The sequence below is a fragment of the Phocoena sinus genome, chromosome 2 (assembly GCF_008692025.1).
Source record: "Phocoena sinus isolate mPhoSin1 chromosome 2, mPhoSin1.pri, whole genome shotgun sequence".
Classification (NCBI taxonomy): Eukaryota; Metazoa; Chordata; class Mammalia; order Artiodactyla; family Phocoenidae; genus Phocoena; species Phocoena sinus.
In genome coordinates, this window is record NC_045764.1 from 147,505,447 (window position 1) to 147,525,286 (window position 19,840).

The 19,840-nt window shown below is 41.0% G+C and overlaps 1 protein-coding gene across 12 annotated transcripts in view; it reads left to right on the top strand.

The window, feature by feature from the left end:
* The window catches only part of SIPA1L1 (signal induced proliferation associated 1 like 1), a 373,251-nt gene that overhangs the window by 238,215 nt on the left and 115,196 nt on the right, over positions 1-19,840 (top strand). For all 12 annotated transcript variants that reach the window (XM_032621332.1, XM_032621344.1, XM_032621336.1 and 9 more), the window contains 2 exons: positions 11,377-11,507; positions 17,339-17,527. In XM_032621332.1, coding sequence (XP_032477223.1) covers positions 11,377-11,507; positions 17,339-17,527 — 320 coding nt within the window. The remainder of the gene's footprint in view (positions 1-11,376; positions 11,508-17,338; positions 17,528-19,840) is intronic.

Sequence of the window (19,840 nt, forward strand, 5' to 3'; positions counted from 1 at the left end):
GCACCTTCATGAGCTTACATTCTGGTGGAGGGAAGCAGACAGTAAACAAATCAAACAAAAGTATATACATGCTTACTGTGAAAATTAATAATGCAGAGTTGGAGAAGGTAATCCCTCTCCTAATTCTAATAGTTTGATTTGTAATCTTCTCTGTCTTTTCTTTTTTTAAAAAATTGAAGTACAGTTAATTTACAATGTTGTGTTAGTTTCAGGTGTACAGCAAAATGATTCAGTTATACATACACAGAGAAAGATTGATACTTTTTCAGATTCTTTTCCATTATAGGTTATTACAAGATATTGAGTATAGATAGTTCCCTGTGCTCTACAGTAGGTACTTGTTGTTTACCTATTTATATATAGCAGTTTTTATACGTTTCTAAATATTTTCTTACTCAAAAATTTATTATCCAATTTACTATTAATGAGTGCCCTTCATATTTTTTAAGTAGTTTTAAAAATTAACAACTGCACATTCATACATTTATTTATTTGTTCATGACATAATGTTTATTAAGCATCTACTCCATGCCAGCTACAGTGCTCAGAAGCAGAACAAAAGCAAATAATTTTTTTTCTAGTTTCTTTCCCTTAAGTGATCTGTATCTTCTGAGTTGTATTTTCTGTTTGTCTTTCATGCTGTTGGTTTTCCTTAGTTGTCCAGTAATCTTTGCCACATTTATGAACAAAGGCCAAGGAGAACTGGTGTAGGTGGCAAGCTTCCCCTGCAGCGCTGTGGGTCTCTTTCCCTAGCTGGCCTCACATCACATGGGGGAAGTGAGGGCTAGCACTGGAAAAGTAGTGAGACCCCCTAACAGGGGGGAGTGTGTAGACTGAGAGGGTAGTGAACCCGGTGCAGATAGAAACCCACATGGGCGCCGGAGTCGGGAGGGCTTTATTGTGCTCCCCTCCTGCCTTTCCTCCCGCCCGTGCATCAGAGTGGGTTGTTCTCCCTGTGTCTCCTGGGATTCTGAATAACCTGCTCCTTCTCAAAGATGCAAGTGCTTTCCCACCACTGTTCCAAGTCACCCTATGCCGTGGTCTCTGCCCAGGGCTTTCTGTGGCACCCTGGTTCATAACCAGTCTAAGCATTCCTTGAAGGCAAGGACCACAGATTAGGCAGGCTCAGCAAACATTTCACAACTGAACGAATGTTTGGTCCTGATGCAAAGTATAAAATTTATTGCATTGAGGAGCCAGTGTATCTTATATTTATATATATGGCATCAGGTAGAGGCAGGGAGGGCCCACTGTGTACATGACCTTGTGTTATACTCTGGACAGCAAATAGTATGTTACAGTTCCTTTTCCTCTCTTTTCAGGAAATGAGACCACAGATAAGTCTGTGTGTGGTCATGGTGGTTTTGTGGAAATTAACCAAGACCACCAGTCGATCCCCATAGACCCAAAACACAGTTATGGAGACTGATTTTTACTGTTGTAAACCTTCTTAGACATAAATGATGGATGTTAAAGTCAGTGGATGACAGTTTGAGGAGAAACAGGAGAAGAAGCAGGATTTACATAATCTCAAAGCATCTCCCCAAAGATATTTGTAAACCACGAGGAGATCAATAGTAACTTTTCGGGGAAGAAACCTGTCACGTGCCACCTTAATGGAATGAATCAGGTCTCTCTCATGAACTCTATGAAATGATGCACTGAGGTTACATCATTTCTGTGGTTCTCTTGGCGCCAAATGCATAACGTTAGTCCAATCATGTGAAACCACCGGACAAACCCAAATTGAGTGATAAGTACTGTTCAGAGGTGTCATGGTCATGAAAGACGGTTACAGACAGAGGAACTGTAACAGACTGCAGGGGACTAAGGAGAAATAATAACAATGAAGTACAACATGGGATAATGAATGAGATTTCAGAACGAAAAAGGACATAGTGGAAAAAACTAGTGAAATTTGAGTAAGATCTTTAGTAAATGTTAATTTACCAATTCTGATTAATGACGACTGTACTATATGTAGTTACATAAGATGTTAACATTGGGGAAGACTGGGTTAAGGATATATGTATTGAAATGCTTTGTACTATATTTGCAACTTCTCCGTAAGTCCAAAAGCAGTCAAGATAAAACGTAAAAAACAAAAACCTTCAGGTACAGTCAATAACAGCAGCTGACATGAACCATCCACATGAAAATGGGAACGCTTCCTCAACTTGGTGTGTCCACATGCATCAAGGCGAATGCCATGCTTACTAATTCCTATACCCAAAGAATTTCTATGCTCTGTTTTGCAGTTTCGAGGACATAAGGGCCCTTTAGATCTGTTATTTCAGTACAAGTTAACGTATAATAAATCCTGCCACCTATTTTTCAAATGCACACCTCATTATTAACTTCAGACACCAGTGAGCCACCAAAATTAGGTGCTCAAAACATACTTGCTTTATTGTACCACTTCCTTTGCTTATCTTCTCTTGGAGCTCCCTGCTGTGTACGGGGAGGTCACGCATCTGAACTTCAGGGCAGCAAGAGGAGAGACCTCCCTAACTGCATTCGAGTCAAGTAGAAGCATTCAGTGATGTAGAAGCATCAGCAGAAGCAACCTCAGCAACCCATATCGACACAAGTGTGTGGGCTGTGCCGAGTGTTTGAGACACGTTGCATGGGCTTCACCCTCATGAGTGGCAGTGACTTCGGCCTTGACTGAATTTCTGACTGTTTCTGAGGGACTTCCTTTCAAACCCTTCAGAAGCATTTTACACAGACATCTTGCTGCAAGATCCCTAGTAAGGAGATACAAAAGTTTTTTTTAATATAAAGACATTGAGTTAGAGACAGGTGTTTCATTATAATTTCTTTCATTTGGATGTTAATTTTTTTTTTTTTCTGAGCTGGCATTTGTAACTAACATTAAACTTAAAGAGTTACATTAATGTGCAACCTTGTAAACTGTGCTTTATATACTCTTTGACCATTTGCAAACCAAATACATTTTTTATACTTATAAAAATCTTCCTATTGTAAAAGTCACATATATTCATTACAGAAAAATTAGCAACTATAGCAAATTAATCATGTGATTACTACTGATTTTATTTCTCATCTTTTCTTAATACATATTCATTTCTTAAGTAAAATAAGGATCATTAAATATAGTTTTATGTATTTTTTTCATGGTTCCATAATTGGCTATGCCATCATTTATTTAAAGTTTTCCAGCTGTTCTATATTCAGGCGTTCCAGTTTCTTATTATAAATCATTCTTACATTAGATCTTCCTAAGTGTCTTTTGATTGTTTGTTTGTTTGTTTGTTTTCCCCCCATTGACCCCTTTGGCAGTTTGGTGAAATTTATGGACTCTCTTTAGAGTAATGTTTTTAAGTGCATAAAATAAACGTACAAAGCAAACCAAGCATATTAAAATACAATTGCAAGAGTGTTAAAAATTTTGTGACATACTATACAGATGCTTCTTATTGCATTAACAAAAAGATCTAGCATCAGATCTGATAACTACCATAATTTCAAAGTTGTAATGAGCATAACTGATATTTTGATATGTCTGCAGCAACTGTAATGTGATATGAAAATGTATGATTTCTATTGGCATCAAAGTCACATGTACAGCTAATATTACTGTAGTTGGTTGGCTCATTTACAACTAACAGAAATGCTACGTTTCATTTAGAAGTTAGTGAAAACAAAGGTATAATTTTTTTCATTCAAGTTCATGGACCCCCTAATTTCTATCCATAGACAAGTTTAAAAACCTTGACCTTACATAAATGATCTTGTTATGTAACTTTTTTTCCACATGTCCAATTATTTACATAAGGTAGAGCCCTGGTGTGAACTTTATAGGAACCTTGAATTTTATTGCCAAATTTTTCTTAAGAAAGCTTAGACCAGGAAGGTCCAATTGATATTTTAAGGCTGTATAGTGTTTAATATTTTCTTGACTACTTGAAATATTTACAGTTTTAATTTTAGACCATTTATTATAGGTCCAAAACATTTTCATTTCTTCGATCACTCATGAGATTGAATTTTTAAAAATATAATTATTGGCTATTTGTCATAGACAATGGCCAATTAAAAATCTCCTGTTTTGACACTGATACTTTTTATTTTCCCTTTGTTTCAATTAGCGCTTTCTTTGCACTGTTTTTCTTTAACCATTTGTATGCAATTTATTAATGTCAGTCTTAGTCTACTTTTTATTGGCAAGTTAGGGGGCTACTGGGGGCTGCTTAGTCACGTGAGACTTTAAGCCTAACAACTTCATGTAATTTTGGCAAATAGACCAACTTACCTTTTAAGAGTTACCTATGGAAGGATGAATTGGAACTTCAGAGTACTGTGCACTTTGTAAATGTGGGCAATTACTCTTATGCAACCACAATTATAAGCTTAGTGGAGTGCTTTGGGACAGAATTCTGGCCTGTGGCCAGTCCTGTGTAAATGTCCCCATCCATTACTCTGACCTGCTTTTGATTATGATGCGAAGTCCTAGGCTATTTAGTTCTCATGGAACCTCCACCCTTATAATTAGGATGAGCCCTTTGGGGACCAGAGACAGAACCTCTGAGTAGTGCTCTTCTTGGAAAGAGCCATTCATTTATTCATTCATTCATTTAAATTTTTAAAAACTTTTAAAATTCAATTTATTTTTGGCTGCCTTGGGTCTTTGTTGCTGCACGCGGGCTTTCTCTAGTTGTGGCCAGCGGGGGCTACTCTTCGTTGCAGTGCACGGGCTTCTCATCGCGGTGGCTTCTCTTGTTGCGGAGCACGGGCTCTAGGCGCGCAGGCTTCAGTAGTTGTGGCGCGCGGGCCCAGTAGCTGTGGCGCGCAGGCTCAGTAGTTGTGAAACACGGGCTTACTTGCTCCGCAGCATGTGAGATCTTCCCAGACCAGGGCTCGAACCCATGTCCCCTGCATTGGCAGGCAGGTTTGTAACCCCTGCCGCCAGGGAAGTCCTCGGAAAGAGCCATTTAAACAGTTGGATCCTTATTACCTCCACTTTGGCAAACCTGTGTTTTCAATTTTAAAGCAGAATATGCTGTTGCCACTTTTTTGTGATTTTATTTTCCTTTCCTTCTTTACAATTAAAATGCCAGGCTTTTAACTTTTTTTTGCCTTTTTGCACACATGCTTATCCGCAGCTTGAAACTGGGTGATGTGACTGTACTTGATGTAATTACTTGGGGCTTTGAACTATTTACTATGTCGCCTCTGTAAAAATGTGAAAATTTTATTATTTATTATTGTGACTGTGTCAGCCAGAAATATGGCTATTTGTGTGGAATGTTCTAGTGATAGCAGAACTAGGCATTGGTGCTCTTCGTACCATCCTTGTTAAAACTCAAGAACTAGAACTAATAAGAAAACTTCAGGCTGAAAATTTGTTTAGGTGCTAAAAATGAGAAATGAAGGCAGCAGAGAATCAGGCATGTAAGGATAAAACATGAATATTGCTCCCTTTAAACCCGGTGACAAGGGCTTCCCTGGTGGCACAGTGGTTAAGAATCCACCTGCCAATGCAGGGGACACGGGTTAGAGCCCTGATCCAGGAAGATCCCACATTGCTGCGGAGCGGCTAAGCCCGTGCGCCACAACTACTGAACCTGCACTCTAGAGCCCACGAGCCACAACTACTGAAGCCCATGTGCCTAGAGCCCGTGCTCCACAACAAGAGAAGCCACTGCAATGAGAAGCCTGTGCTCCTCAACGAAGAGTAGCCCCCGCTCGCCGCAACTAGAGAAAGCCTGCGTGCAGCAATGAAGACCCAATGCAGCCAAAATAAATAAATAAATTTATTAAAAAACAAACAAACAAAATAACCCCACAGTGACACCTTGGCAATATAGCACATCAAGGAGTAAAGCTTTATGTGTCATCAGGCTAGTTAATCCCTTTAGGCATCACATTTTATTTAACTAGTTTTTATTCACAATACAGTTTTAGAAACGTTTGGGAAGATAATGTTAGATGTAATGGCTAAGAAAATGAGCTTTGGAATTGGTACTTAAAATAATATGTTTGAGTTCTGGTGTTGCTGTTTACTAGTTGTGGCTGAGAAGTGACTTATTCTGTCTAAATCATATTTGCCACATCTGTGAAAAAGAAGGCAAAGCCTGTATTTTCATGGTTGATGTGAGTATTAGAGTGTGCTTGGCAAAGTTCCTCACTTTGCTGCATTATATCATTCTAATGGAGTGATTGCAATACTGGTTTTTGGCATTCCAGTAGGCTGACACAAAAATATCATTATTTTTGGTGGTGTAATCCGTGTATTTCAGTTCATCCATCAGCAGATTTAACCACCCTGCTTGAGTCTCCAACTCCTCTTTCCTTTCCCTTTCCTCCCTCTGACTTTCATCATCAAAGGCTTCCTGGCCTTTCTTTAACACTTATCATCTGCATCTCCCCTGTCCTTGTACCCCTTCTCTCCCTTCTGTCCCGCCACCCCCAAAAAGACAAAGCGGATTGTAGGTATGGCTGGAAGAGCTCTCTGCAGTTGATGGATAGCACCGCCAGCAAAAGGCGGAGGTATATGGCTGGTAGGAAGAAATAAAACATGCTGCAGAGGGGAGCAAGTGCAGAAGTGCTGCCCCAAGGCTGTGGTCCCAAGAGGAAAGTACTGCAGTCCAGTGAACTTGAAGGACAGGCAGCGGCAAGAGTGGCCAGAAGGACTGGACACAGGATATCCCTAAAAGGCTGGGTTTTAAGTTTAAAAAAAAAAAAAAAAAGTCATGTGTCTTGAGATCAAAGTTTAAAGTCTCAAAAATTCTATTTAAGGTAATTTGCTGAACCAGACTCCTCTGTTGGCGAATTATACATTGCATTCGGATTTTGAACTGAAAAAGTTGTGTTCGTGTAGAAAGGATTTTTGTTTATACTTCTGTAATCCTCAGGAGCAGAAAAATGGATGGTGGACCAAAAAGCAAGGCTTTTATTGTAAGAATAATTCTTACTCAAGTTGAAAGACTTTTTGAACAAGTAGAGTCTGAACATGATATTAGTGAATTTAACACAGGAAGCCAGACCAGAATCTCCACCTCTACTGACGAAACTGAAATAAAGATCAAATGGAAATGCTTTCTTGGAAATAATAGCTAGAGCTCTTTTTCAGTAAAAAAAAGATTGATGTTTCTGCACAAACACACAAATAAGTTTTTAAAAGATCTTCCTGGAGTTATCAAATCAGAGATGGGTTTGTATGAACATAGAGTCTGAAGAAGATGTTAGAAGTTAGTTTATAATGATCTCATCAGCATTCCCCCAACTCAGAAATGTACTTCTTCAGTAGCTGGGAAAAATCGCACAAAAATATAGCCAGGTGTTGAGGATGACACACACAAAAAAGTTTAAATGATCTTTAATTTTTTTTTCATTTTTAAATCAATATTCTTCATTTTATGTAGGATTTAGTTTCTTTTTTAAATAACGCTATTATTTTATCTGCCAACTTATACTCAAATGATTGTGTTTAATATTTGTATTCTTATAAATTTACATTTTTCTGTTGTAACATTTCTAAATTTTTATAGTTGAAATATAGTAAATATTTGGTTTCCCTAATCTGTATTTTTATGAATTCTTTTTTTAATTAATTAATTTATTTTTGGCTGCGTTGGGTCTTCATTGCTGTGCGCGGGCTTTCTCTAGTTGCGGCGAGCAGGGGCTACTCTTCATTGCTGTGTGCGGGCTTCTCATTGTGGTGGCTTCTCTTGTTGTGGAGCACGGGCTGTAGGCACACCGGCTCAGTAGTTGTGGCTCGTGGGCTCTAGAGCTCAGGCTCAGTAGTTGCGGCACACGGGCTCAGTAATTGTGGCTCACAGGATTAGTTGCTCCGCGGCATGTGGGATCTTCCCAGACCAGGGCTTGAACCCGTGTCCCCTGCATTGGCAGGTGGATTCTTAACCACTGCACCACCAGGGAAGCCCATGAATTCTTAAAGTATTATTGTTACTATACAAAGTACACACTTTCATTTTGCTCCAGTGTTCAATCACTCTTTGAGAGGATGTCTAAATAATATTTCAGATGCGACCTGAAGGATGAGAGGACTTAGTCAAATAAAGAGGAGTTGTGGGAAGAATGTTCTAGGTAGGCTGTCTCAGGTGAGAAGGGGCACAGTGAGTTGAGAAGTTCAGTATGATTGGTTCTCAGAGTTCAGAAGGATGATGGAAATGTCCAAGTTGAAACTGGAGTGATAGGCTGGTGACAGGCTGTGAGAGCCTTTGGGAAGCCACGAGAAGTATCCAAGGACAGGTGGGAAACCAGAGGAGGGTTTTAAACTTAATAGTGATGGTCAAGTTTGCATCTTAGAAGCCAGTCAGGAAAAGCCAATCAATCAGAAGACTCACAAACATCCAGGCAAATGATGATGAGGGTAAATCAGTGGCAGTGAGACGGAGGAAAAGGAGGTGGATTTGAGAGCTATTTAGGGACTAGAATTCACAAGGCATGACATTGGGTCTGGCGTGAGCAACTAGAGGAATGTGGTAGCAGGGAGAGCTGTATAGGTTTGTATGGAAGGTGATGGGTTCACTTTTCCTGATGCCATGGGACAAACAAACAGTGAGTTCTGTTAGGTAGATGTAAAGATCCAGGGCTCACAGACATCTAGAGCGGGCAGGTGGACTCTTGAGAGTCATCAGCATTGAGATGGCAGCGGAAGTTCTGAGAGTGGATGGAAGATTCCAGATGGGAAGAGGAAGGGAAACTGAGTAAGAAGAGCCAGAGTGGTGGAAGGAAAATCAGGAGAGGGTGGTGTCTGAGAAGCCAGGATGAGTGTTTCTAGAAAACAAATGAAATGGCCAACTGTGCCATTGGCGAGTTGTTGTGGCGAACTTGAGCAGGATGAGGGCCAAAAGTTTCCATTTGTTTTAACTTTAAGGCTGACATTGGTGACTGTGCAATGGCGTCAGATGATAGGAATCCTAAAGTGAAGAATTAGGCATCTCTTTCAAGAAGTTTCCAGTGGAAGGAAAGAAAAAGGGGGTAACCTGGAGGTGGATAAGGAATTGAGGGTAAGTGTTATGGTTAAAGATGAAGGAAACTTGAGCCTGATTGAATGATGATGGGAAAGAGCAGGCAGAGAGGGGAAGTTGAAGATACAGGGCGGGTGACCAGGCGCCAGTGTCCCTGGGAAGGTGGAATGAGTGGAGACCAGAATCTCGGGGGAGATTGGGTTTTAGATTGTAAAGGAAAGGAAGCAAAATTCTGGACCCAGGTAAGTGTGTGTGATGGTGGAAAGTGAGGACAGTTGCTTCTGAAATGGCTCTTTATCTCCTCTGTGATGTAGACAGCATTATCTGCTAAGATTGAGAGAAGGTAGATGGGGGGAGTTTGAGGGAGAACAGAGAATATTTGAGACCTCTTCTCTGGAGAAGGAGAGCGAGAGCAGACCAGGGACAGCTTGAAGATGGGTTGAGGTTATTGGCACTAATTGAGAGTGACCCCCGTCTTGGTGAATTTCTCCAGCAGCAGAGAATAGCAGTCTCACCTGCCCTTCCTGAGGATTGTGGTGGGGGGTGTTTGAGGAGTTTCTGGAGAGTCAGGTTTCAGTAGAGTCCATGAAGTGCAAGGAACAGGATATAATGAATGAGACGCTCATCTTCGACACATTCGCTGGTGTTCTCTGCTGCTGGGTTAAAATATGCTCTGACGTTATTGAAGTTTGTTAAGCTCTTCGCTCCTTCAGTGAATGGCCCCAGACTGCTGTCTTGTTTCTCTTTCAGTTCTTGTCCGCGTTTTTATACTATTTCTGTCTCCTCCCTTTCTGTTTTCTTCCTTGTTGTCAGTTGTTCTGTCCCATTGCTGTCTGCATGAAAGTCTCTATCAGCCCTACACCCTGGACTTTGTCAACACCTGGAATTATCACACCTCTGAAATCAAGCTGTGGGCTTGAAGATCAGACAACCACACTTATTAAAATTATGTGCAAAGTAAGAGTAAATAACCTCTGAGTGTGATTCTCACGTGCTATGCTTTGAGGGCGTACATAAGTGTTTGTACATGAATTTTGTGATGCTTATTGGGTTGTTTCTCAGCTGTCCATATCTGAGATGTTTGTTGCTTGTATTCCCACTGTGTTTCCCTTATTTTGAATTTCCGTGGATTATGATAATATTCTTAGAGAGCCCGTGATATTAATGAGTACATCTTTTATAATTGTTCTTTAGTACTTGCAAAGCATTTTCATACGTTATTACCTAAATTTTTAAATTACATAATTAGATATTTTATGCTGTTGTTTCTTATTATTCTCATGGATTTTCAAACACACGTTTTGTATGAGAATAACATGTATTTTCAAATATTGATGCATTTTGTATGAGAATAACCTACCATATCACAACTCAGTCATTTAACCATGTCACATGTAAATGAAATAGGACAATGTAAAGTAAGTGTTTTGGAGGTTCGAAAAGTAAGTTATCTGTTCTGGCTTTTCATATATTTGTTTTATTCGCTTTCTCATCTGTAAATGTATCATGTCCGTATCAACGATTTTAATTTTTTTTAAGAAGTAGTTATTTAGGTGTAGAGTAAATATCACTTTTTACGTTTTCTGTAAATTAATTTAATTTTGATCGTGACCTTCCTTCTTGTCAGGAGGAAGGTAAAGTCCACACCAGTCATTTGGACACTTCCCCCCAAACCCCAAGGCTGTGCCAAGGTTTGGAGTCTGGAGCAATGCCAGACATTGAGGAGAGAGGCCCCTGAGTCGTCATTAGTCACACGGCCACACTGGTTGCCTAGGAGAGACCCGTTATCGCAGCCCTCACTTCCATCCAGGTTCAGTGGCTCTGTGGAATGCCTTCTGTGCTTACTATGTGGGAACCATTGGTGAGGCCCAGAGCCCTGGGTCTGAGCTTCTGCCTCCCAGGGGCACTTTGAAGCTCTTACCTCTGAGCTAAGACTTCATCTTACTTGGGCAACATAGGAGGAAAGCTACCGAGTAACTCACAGACCCCTCTCCAGTCCAGGGAATCGTTTTTAATCTGCAGTAAATCCCTCCGTATGCAAACTTTGTTCTCAATAGGTTTGGGGGGAGTTTGTTGTTGTTGTTGTTGTTTTTATGAAAGCTAAGAAGCCCTGACACAATATAGCCTGTTTATAAGGAGAAAACACAAATTTCTTTTTAAAAAAATAGCAGAGCAGTAAGTTGCCGAGTAGTAAACACCTGAACAGGCCACCTCCGTTGTCTTACCTCCTCTGAGACTAAACCTGCATAGCTAAGTCTTTACTTTTATAACTCATTGAAGAATACTGATTTTGTTAAATGCGTTTACATTTTATTGGTATAGAGTAATTTCTGAGTGATCTAAATAGCAAGCAGCATATAACATTTTTAAGCATTCTGTAAATATTCTAATTTTGTTTTGTCTCATTGTACCTAAGAACACTGGAACTATTTTGGGGCAGATGAGAATCTTGGTCCGGTGGCTGTGAGCATTCGAAGGGAAAAACCTGAAGAAATGAAAGAAAATGGATCTCCATACAACTACCGAATAATTTTTAGAACTAGTGAGGTAAGTCGCACATGAGAAAGACTTGAGGCTTAATTTAATTGAGGAAAAAATAGAGTAGTAGCAGTAGCAAAGCAATTAAATTTAATAGCTCATGGTTACAAATGTCTTTAGAATAAACAAAGACCCCTTTCATTCATTCCGGTGGTGATAGGGCTGGACATAATGGTTAGATCTGGACCCTTTCTTCCCATCTAGCTCTGGGTAGATGCAATAAATGAATGGGAGTTTTGATTCACAGAAAGATATGTCCATTAAGTGTGACCCAAGGAAATTGGAGTCCTCAGAATCCCAAACTGGATATTACATATCCTGCTTGGGCAGCCGGAAGGCACCGAGCCAGCTTGAGGAGACAGAGAGGGTCAGCCAAGACTTAACTCACTTTTCCAAACTATTGCTTAGGACATTTCTTGACCCAAGAAAACTCTTTTCTTCTTGCATTTTCATTTTGCCATCTTGGACCTATTCTCGGAGGCCTAAAATGCGGGCTGTTTGAACCAGAGGCTGTCTAATTGTGGGTAAGACAGGTTCTTGGAGCTCTTTAGGGATCTAAGTACACATAGTATGTGAGTTTTTATTTTAAAATGAAATTCAGGTCAAAAAAAGAAAAGGAAACATAAAATAGCCAACAAAGCGCATTAAAAAAAAAACAAACTCGTGAACAAGTTTGGGACTATGAGGTTTTTTCCTTTGTTTTCTTTCTAAACATATGTTTAGTTGTGCCAGCTATCAATTTATTGCCTCTTTGAACCAGACCACTTTAGCATTGTTGTTATGCATTAATGCCTAATGCTCCCTTGAGGTATCTAGAAAATAATGGTTTTGAAACTAGTTTAAATAGGGCATTTGGCTTCATTTCCCCCATTGAATACAAAGCAGGTTGCAGGGGTTGGCTTCACTTAGTAATTGTTCCTCAGCTTGAACTCTGGGGAAATTAAAAATAGGATTTTTTTAAAGGCACGGCTTTAATATCTAATGTGTTGTGTCGAGTGGCCCGAGAGAAACGAAGAACTCACATGCTGTAGGTTCCTTTTTCTCTGTGCCAAAGCCGATCGTTAAGCAGGGTCAGTACTTTTGTTGAACGTGAAAAGCACAGAGAACACGCTGTGTTTTTGAAGTTGGGTGTTGGTAGTCACTCCTCAGATGCCACCGGATTTCTGAGAGCCACACTTAGCTCCTCCCACCTGTTTTTGTCCTTCCTGTCCTTACCTTTCCCCCTCCCCAAGGCCACTCTGATTTAAGTCCTCATCGTACTTTTCCTTTTCTTATGTTTTTTATCCATTTCAATTTCTCTTCTTGCCACTATCCTATCATTCTTCACGCCGGACGTTGAAGCTTTCTAAATCAGTACATTCGTTCTCAGATCCTGTCTCTGGTGTCCCTTCCAGCTTGCCTTGCAGGCACGCCACGGCTGGTCACAGCCCCTCTCTCTCTCCAGGTCAACTCCTATCCTAGGTGAATGTGGTCCCTGTGCTTCTCCCTGCCTCAGCCTCAAATGCTCGACCTGTACCTGCCTCCTGCAGTTACAATTAAACCACACTTAAGGATTCTCTAGTCCTGTAGTTCAGTCCTTTTCCTGCCAACCCATTCGACGGTCCATGGGGCCACTTCCTTACCCTTTGATTGAAACATCCAAGTCAAATGTCGTTCATGGTTCAGAAACCCATTACCACCAGTTTTCACGTTCAAATTAATATTTAACCAGTGACAACCCCGTTGTTACAATTGCTCAAGCCAGAGACCTTGAGGCCACTTTGGACTCCTCTCTTCTCCTTCCTCCTGCTCCCCACATTGGGTGTGTCCACAAAACTGGTTGACTTTGTCTTCAAAATGTATCCAGAATTCTACCACTTCTCCAATCCCACTGTCTCTGCCTGGGCCAAGCCACCATCATCATTCTCCAAGAACCATTCTTCCTGCTTGTGCCCTTAAGCCCTGCATCCTTTCAAGCCCAGCAGGAGTCCTTTAGAAATGTCATCCGCGTCTTGTCATTCCTCAATTCAAAGTCCTTTCGTGGTTTCCCATCTTCGAGTTAAAAGTCATTCTCCTTGCTAGCCTAGGAGTCCAGACGCATCTGCTTCGGACCTTGACCTCATCTCCGAAAACTCCCCCTCACTTAGTCTTTTCCAGCCACACTGGCCTCCTTCCCTCTGGGCAATCTCAGGACACCTCTGTCGCAGGGCTCCGATAGTCCCTGTTCCTCTGTATTCAGTGTTGTCTCCAGGCATCCTCGTGGCCGCAGCTCTCTCTTTTCCTTCTGGCCTTATACTCTTAAGTTCCCTCATATCTCATTTCATGTCCAATTCCAGGCTTTCTTTTTTACATGAACACTTAACCACTATCTCATGCAACGTACTTACTTACTTGGTTCTTTTTTTTTTTTTTTTTTTTTTTGCGGTACGCGGGCCTCTCACCGTTGTGGCGTCTCCCGTTGCGGAGCACAGGCTCCAGACGCACAGGCTCAGCGGCCATGGCTCACGGGCCCAGCCGCTCCGCGGCACGTGGGATCTTCCCGGACCGGGGGCACAAACCCGCGTCCCCTGCATCGGCAGGCGGACTCTCAACCACTGCGCCACCAGGGAAGCCCACTTGGTTCATTTTGTGACTCTCCCACTCAGATGTAAGCTCAGGGAACATGAGGATTCTGAGTTGTTCGTGACTACATGCCTAACGCCTAAAACAGCCCTCCCCCTTCATTCCTTCCTTCCTCTCTAATGTTTATTTAATGAATTGCCACTAGCCTTTGTGTAAGTTTTTTCATTCCGATAGAAATAATCCTTAAGTGTGGTTTAATTGTAATATTGTTAACACAAATTCGTGTGCCCAGCGCACAGTGAGGACAAACAAACTGAAACATCAGAGTTTGGAGCAGAGAGAGGTTTACCGCAAGCCCATGCAAGGAGACAAGGTGGCTCATGCCCTGAAAAGCCTCAAGCTCCTTGAATGGTTTCGGCAAAGCATTTTTAAAGGCCAGGAGTGGGGGTGGGTCGCAGGGTAGGTGATCAGCTTGTGCACAGTTCTCTGATTGGCTGATGGTGAGGCAGCAAGGTGGTGTCACGGGGGTTAACATTATGAGTCCTTAGGCTCCAGGAGGCCTGAGAAAAACTACTTAGGGTAGTCAAGTAGTTCTTCCATTTGGTGGGGGGTTTTCACATCTGCAGAACAACTCGGGAAATTTGCATCAAATCTAGGTGCTTCAGAGAGGAGCTAAAGCAGAGGATATGGGGGAAGCCCTGTCCCGGGAAGGCCCCCATAGGGTCCTGCTCGGTTACAGTATCTTTATGAGGGTTTTCATAGAAATAAACTAATGAAAGTCCTTTGATAGAAACATCTCTAGATGTTGGTTCTGCTCCAGAGCTGCACATTGTAGGATGGGCAGTTCACTCTTTCCCATTGAAGGCAGTTCACTGAGTATATAATAAAGTAAGACTTAATTCTTGTGCCTTTGTAGGGGCTTCTCATGCTGTTGATTTCTCCTGTTAATAAATCCATTGAGAAAAAAGAAGACATAGTCACCACAGTGACACTGCTGTTGCTTCAGTAAATGGCATCAAGATAACAGAAAAACAAACAAATCTCTTTCAGTAGGAATAGGCTTTGCACAACTAAGAAACAAAAAAGGAATTTACATGTATTTGGAAGCATGACAGTTTGTTTATGAACAAAATCTGTGGTGTGAGTGCTTTTAAGCATGGGTGCACAGGGATTTAGGAGGATTCTCTTCCTGTTTCTGGAAGTCATTAATAAAAATATCAGTAACACTAGTGATTCAGGTATAAAAAGGAATCATTCCTTTTTGGTTTTCTGCTCTGGCTTTCTTTTTTTTTTTTTTTTTTTTTTTTTTTTTTTTTTTTTTTTTTTTTTTTGCGGTACGCAGGCCTCTCACAGTTGTGGCCTCTCCCGTTGCGGAGCACAGGCTCAGCGGCCATGGCTCACGGGCCCAGCCGCTCTGCGGCATGTGGGATTCTCCCGGACCAGGGCATGAACCCGTGTCCCCTGCATCGGCAGGCGGACTCTCAACCCCTGTGCCACCAGGGAAGCCCTGCTCTGGCTTTCTTGAGGTGGGCTGCTGTCTTCCTGCGGTGCAGGATTAGCAGTGATTAGCAATCCTCGTCTGGGGTTCTCAGTTGGAAATACGTCCAGCCTTTGCAGCCTCCTGTCCCCAGGAGCACGCGAATTGCTCAGCCGTTTCCGTGGTTTAAAAAATGAAACAAAAATTACTTCTGTCAAGTTAGATATTAAGTCACAGGAAAAATATTTTTTACACAACTGTCATTTGAAAGCAAACTATTTATAAATGAAAAAAAAGATACTAATCAAATGAACAGACTGCAGATACCCCAAGCACCTTTTTCTTGTCTTGAGATTCAGATGTTGGTAACCTTGGCTTTTCCTACCCCCATCTCTCTTCTCCATCAGTTGGCACAGTTATAGATTTTACTTCCCTGGTGATCCTTCCTTTGGTTTCCATTTTCCCTGCTAATCCTCTGTCACACCCTCTGCCTGTTACTTGAAGACTGTTTACAGTTTGTTTCTGTTTTCTCTACCTGTAGTTGCTTCCTCGGGCAGTTCATCGTATTTGCCAACTGAATTTTCTTACATCATCATCCCTATGCAAACAAGTTCTGATATGGCAGGTTGGAGCCGGATGAGGTGCACGCCCGTCAGGGTACATTCGCTAGGGGCTCCGGCCTGCCTGTAGGTTCACCACCCACTGCCCCTTTGGGCTCGCTTAGATCCAGCTAAGCTCCAGCAGTCGCTCTTTCCCACTCACACCCCGATCTTTCTCATCTCCACACCTTTGCTCTCTGACATTGTCTTTTTGTATAATTTTTCCTAGATTTCAAGGCCCCTTTTCAGTGCCACCCGTTTCCATGAGGGCCTTTCCTTATGCCCTGAGCCACGGTGATCCCTTTTCTGCCTTTGGACTCTTGTAGAACCTGACCTTGTTAAACTTTTCTTAGTAGATATATCCTCCTGAATGGGTATTTCTTACCTCTCAGCCTCTTGCATGCCACACCCAGCCCTCAACGTTTGCTCCTGTTGCAGTACAGTGCCTTGTAACCTACATACTTAACAGAAATTCGTTCGACTTAATGGGTTTTTTTCTTTAGGTCACCGTACAGTGTTTAAATTATACTGACAACTTTGCCACGTGGAAATGTCTGAAAATTAAGACTAGTTTACTTCGACAGGTCATCATTACTTAAGGAAAATTCTTTGCTCATGTTTTTATTTCATAATAATGGAAGGGATCTCAAGACATAAGCGTAAAGCAAAAGTCGTTTTAAATGCTGTTGATGGTGCCGCTCTACTACCTATAATCACTGTCCTGTTGTAGCAGCATTTGGGGATGGGAATAGTTTAAGCTAGTCAACAGTACATTATGAAATTTAAAACTTCCTCTCCCCCCACCCTTACCTTTTATAATTCAAAAAGGTGTAACATCTAAATTCTCAGCATTTAGTCTTCAGATATTCTCAGGGATAGCTCCTTCTTAATTTCCTGGTGAGTGTGTGAGTGGCATTGTATAGCTATATGGAGACCTTGATCTTTCTGAGCTCTCTAGGGAAATATGCACTCTATTTGGTATTTAAGGAAATGTCCTCGGAAGCCTTGATTATGAGTTCCGTTGCACTTACCTGGGTCTTCTTGAAAGTGTTGGTCTCATTTTTCATATACAAAGTATCTTACATCACTTCCCTCATCGTTTCCCCCTCACTGGCTCAACCAATCAAATGTCATTTCCAGCTCCTTAAGGGGGACCTCAGACTGGGCTTTCAGTGCATTTGATGTATTTGCTCATCTCACCGGAGCACATGTGTCTCTTTCAGCTCATGACACTGAGAGGGTCAGTGCTGGAGGATGCCATACCCTCAACGGCAAAGCACTCGACGGCCCGGGGACTGCCCCTGAAGGAAGTGCTGGAGCACGTGATTCCCGAGCTCAACGTCCAGTGCCTGCGGTTGGCCTTCAACACCCCCAAAGTCACAGAGCAACTTATGAAACTGGATGAACAGGGGGTAAGTGGGGCTTCCAGGGTAGAACATTCTTGCTGCTCAGGTTTCCACTAGGCATCCAGAATACAGACCTGAATAGTTCTTTTTTTTTCTTTTGCGGTACGCGGGCCTCTCACTGCTGTGGCTTCTCCCGTTGCGGAGCACAGGCTCCGGACGCGCAGACTCAGCGGCCATGGCTCACGGGCCCAGCCGCTCCGCAGCATGTGGGATCTTCCCAGACCGGGGCACAAACCCGTGTCCCCTGCATCAGCAGGCGGACTCCCAACCACTGCGCCACCAGGGAAGCCCTGAATAATTCTTTTTTGATGGGGAAAACTGATACTATGTTTTGTGAAGGATCTTCTCTTTGCAATTATTCACTTTCTTTTTTCTTAACTCTGAACTCTGAACATTTCTCATGTGTTGAAATTCTCTTTGTCAGGACTGACTGATACAGTACTTAAACAATGTTCAACTCTTTTGGTAATCTTCCATAAGTGCAATGAATTTTTCAAATACTCCAGGAATAAGTAGTAGCAATAACAGTAATAACAGTAGCTAACACTAATGAACATATTCACCAGGCTCTGTTTTAAGTACCTTAATATGTTATCCCAACTATTGTCCCAGCCCCGAGAGAATGATACCATTTTTATCCCCATTTTAGAGATGAGGAGTCTGAGACAGAGAAAGGTTCAGTAGTAAGTCCAAGTTCACACAGTTAATAAGTTCAAAGCCTGTACTGGGAGCCACTACTCCACACCATTCTTAAAAGCTTTAATTTTTAGTCTATTAATACCACCAAAAATGTATTTTAGCTGAGGTGTTTAAATAAAAAATTCAGAATTTAAAAAATCTGGGTCCTAATTTGTAACAAAATGCAAGTGCTCAAGATTTTCTCTCTTCCATATTTCCTATACCTTAATGTGGAGCCATTGATCCAGATACAAATGAGTGATAGGATAATCCATATAGAGGAGGCAGAAGAGTAGAGAATGCAAAACTATAATCTGGAAAATCCACTAACCAGAGAGTGTATACACATTCTACTTGGAATCATTTGAGCATATGGGCTAGTTTTATTAGATGTTGTATCTATGTACTCTTATTTTAATTCTTTCTTTGAATATTTTAGCCATATTACATCCTGGCAGTGAGTGGTAGTAGCTTTCCCATTGCACTTTTTAAAAATTCTTCCAAAAGTAAAATTGGTCCAGTTATTGAATTCCATTTTATAAACAGATTTTGATAGTATTTTTTGAATTAGGAAAAAATTTGAATTTTATTAAAATGAATGGTAGTTCAAAAAAATCAGTTTCAAGGAATATTCACTCTTTTAAATCAGCTGATAGGAATATATTATTAGGAACCAATATTTGGATGTAACTTTTCTAATCACTGCTCCTTTTGTCCATTCATCTCACTTATTGTAAAGCATAGCTAATGTCTATTTCATATGTATATTTCAAATAGGCTGTGAGTATCCATGTTTATAACATGTAAATTTGAGCACTTTGAGTGCTTCAGAAGACTACTGATACATAGACTTAACTATTTTGGGTGCTGTTCTTCCAATAAATATTTTGAGCATTTATCCTAACAAAGGAAGAGTAGAAAAATAATGATTAGGTTCAACTTTACTGACTCAGTCTTTTCAGTTACTACACTTTTCAAGGAAAACAACAACATTTAGACGTTGATAATATAATCGTATACTGCACATTCTAAATTCAACAGATTATTTTGTGTAAAGGAGGTATTTTCTTCCTTTTTCCCTTTGTTTTACTTATATTAAATTTAAAAATGAGTGCCCCAATTATAGACATTGTATGGGCTCTCTGTCACATTTTGTGCCCTCTCATAGTGTTTACAGCATGTTGGAGATGGGGCTGCTCTGTGATAAACACTATATGGTCCCATCCACACAGGAAAGATAAGAGCAGTATAATGAGTTTAACTTAAAGGTACATTTGTTTAATTCACAAAACTGCCCATTATTCTGAAATGATAGGTTTCTTATTCTTGGGGACATTAAACTATCCTTTCCTTCATAAATTATTGATGATAATATGTGTTAGTTGTCTTCTTTAATGCCTTCCGGCTAAATTAAAATTTGGCAGTCTAGGTGAGTCTCCCCAATTTTATTTTGGAAATTTTACTAAATTCTAGGCAGTAGAATCTAGACGTTAAAACCTGCTATTCTGTATGAGCAGCTCTTTATCTGAACTGAGGGACACCACCACTTGGTCTCTCTTTCCGTTTATATATTCATAGCGTTTAAAGCCCAGAATTATACTGATAAAAAACAGAGGACACACGTACTTAGGTGTTTAGTCT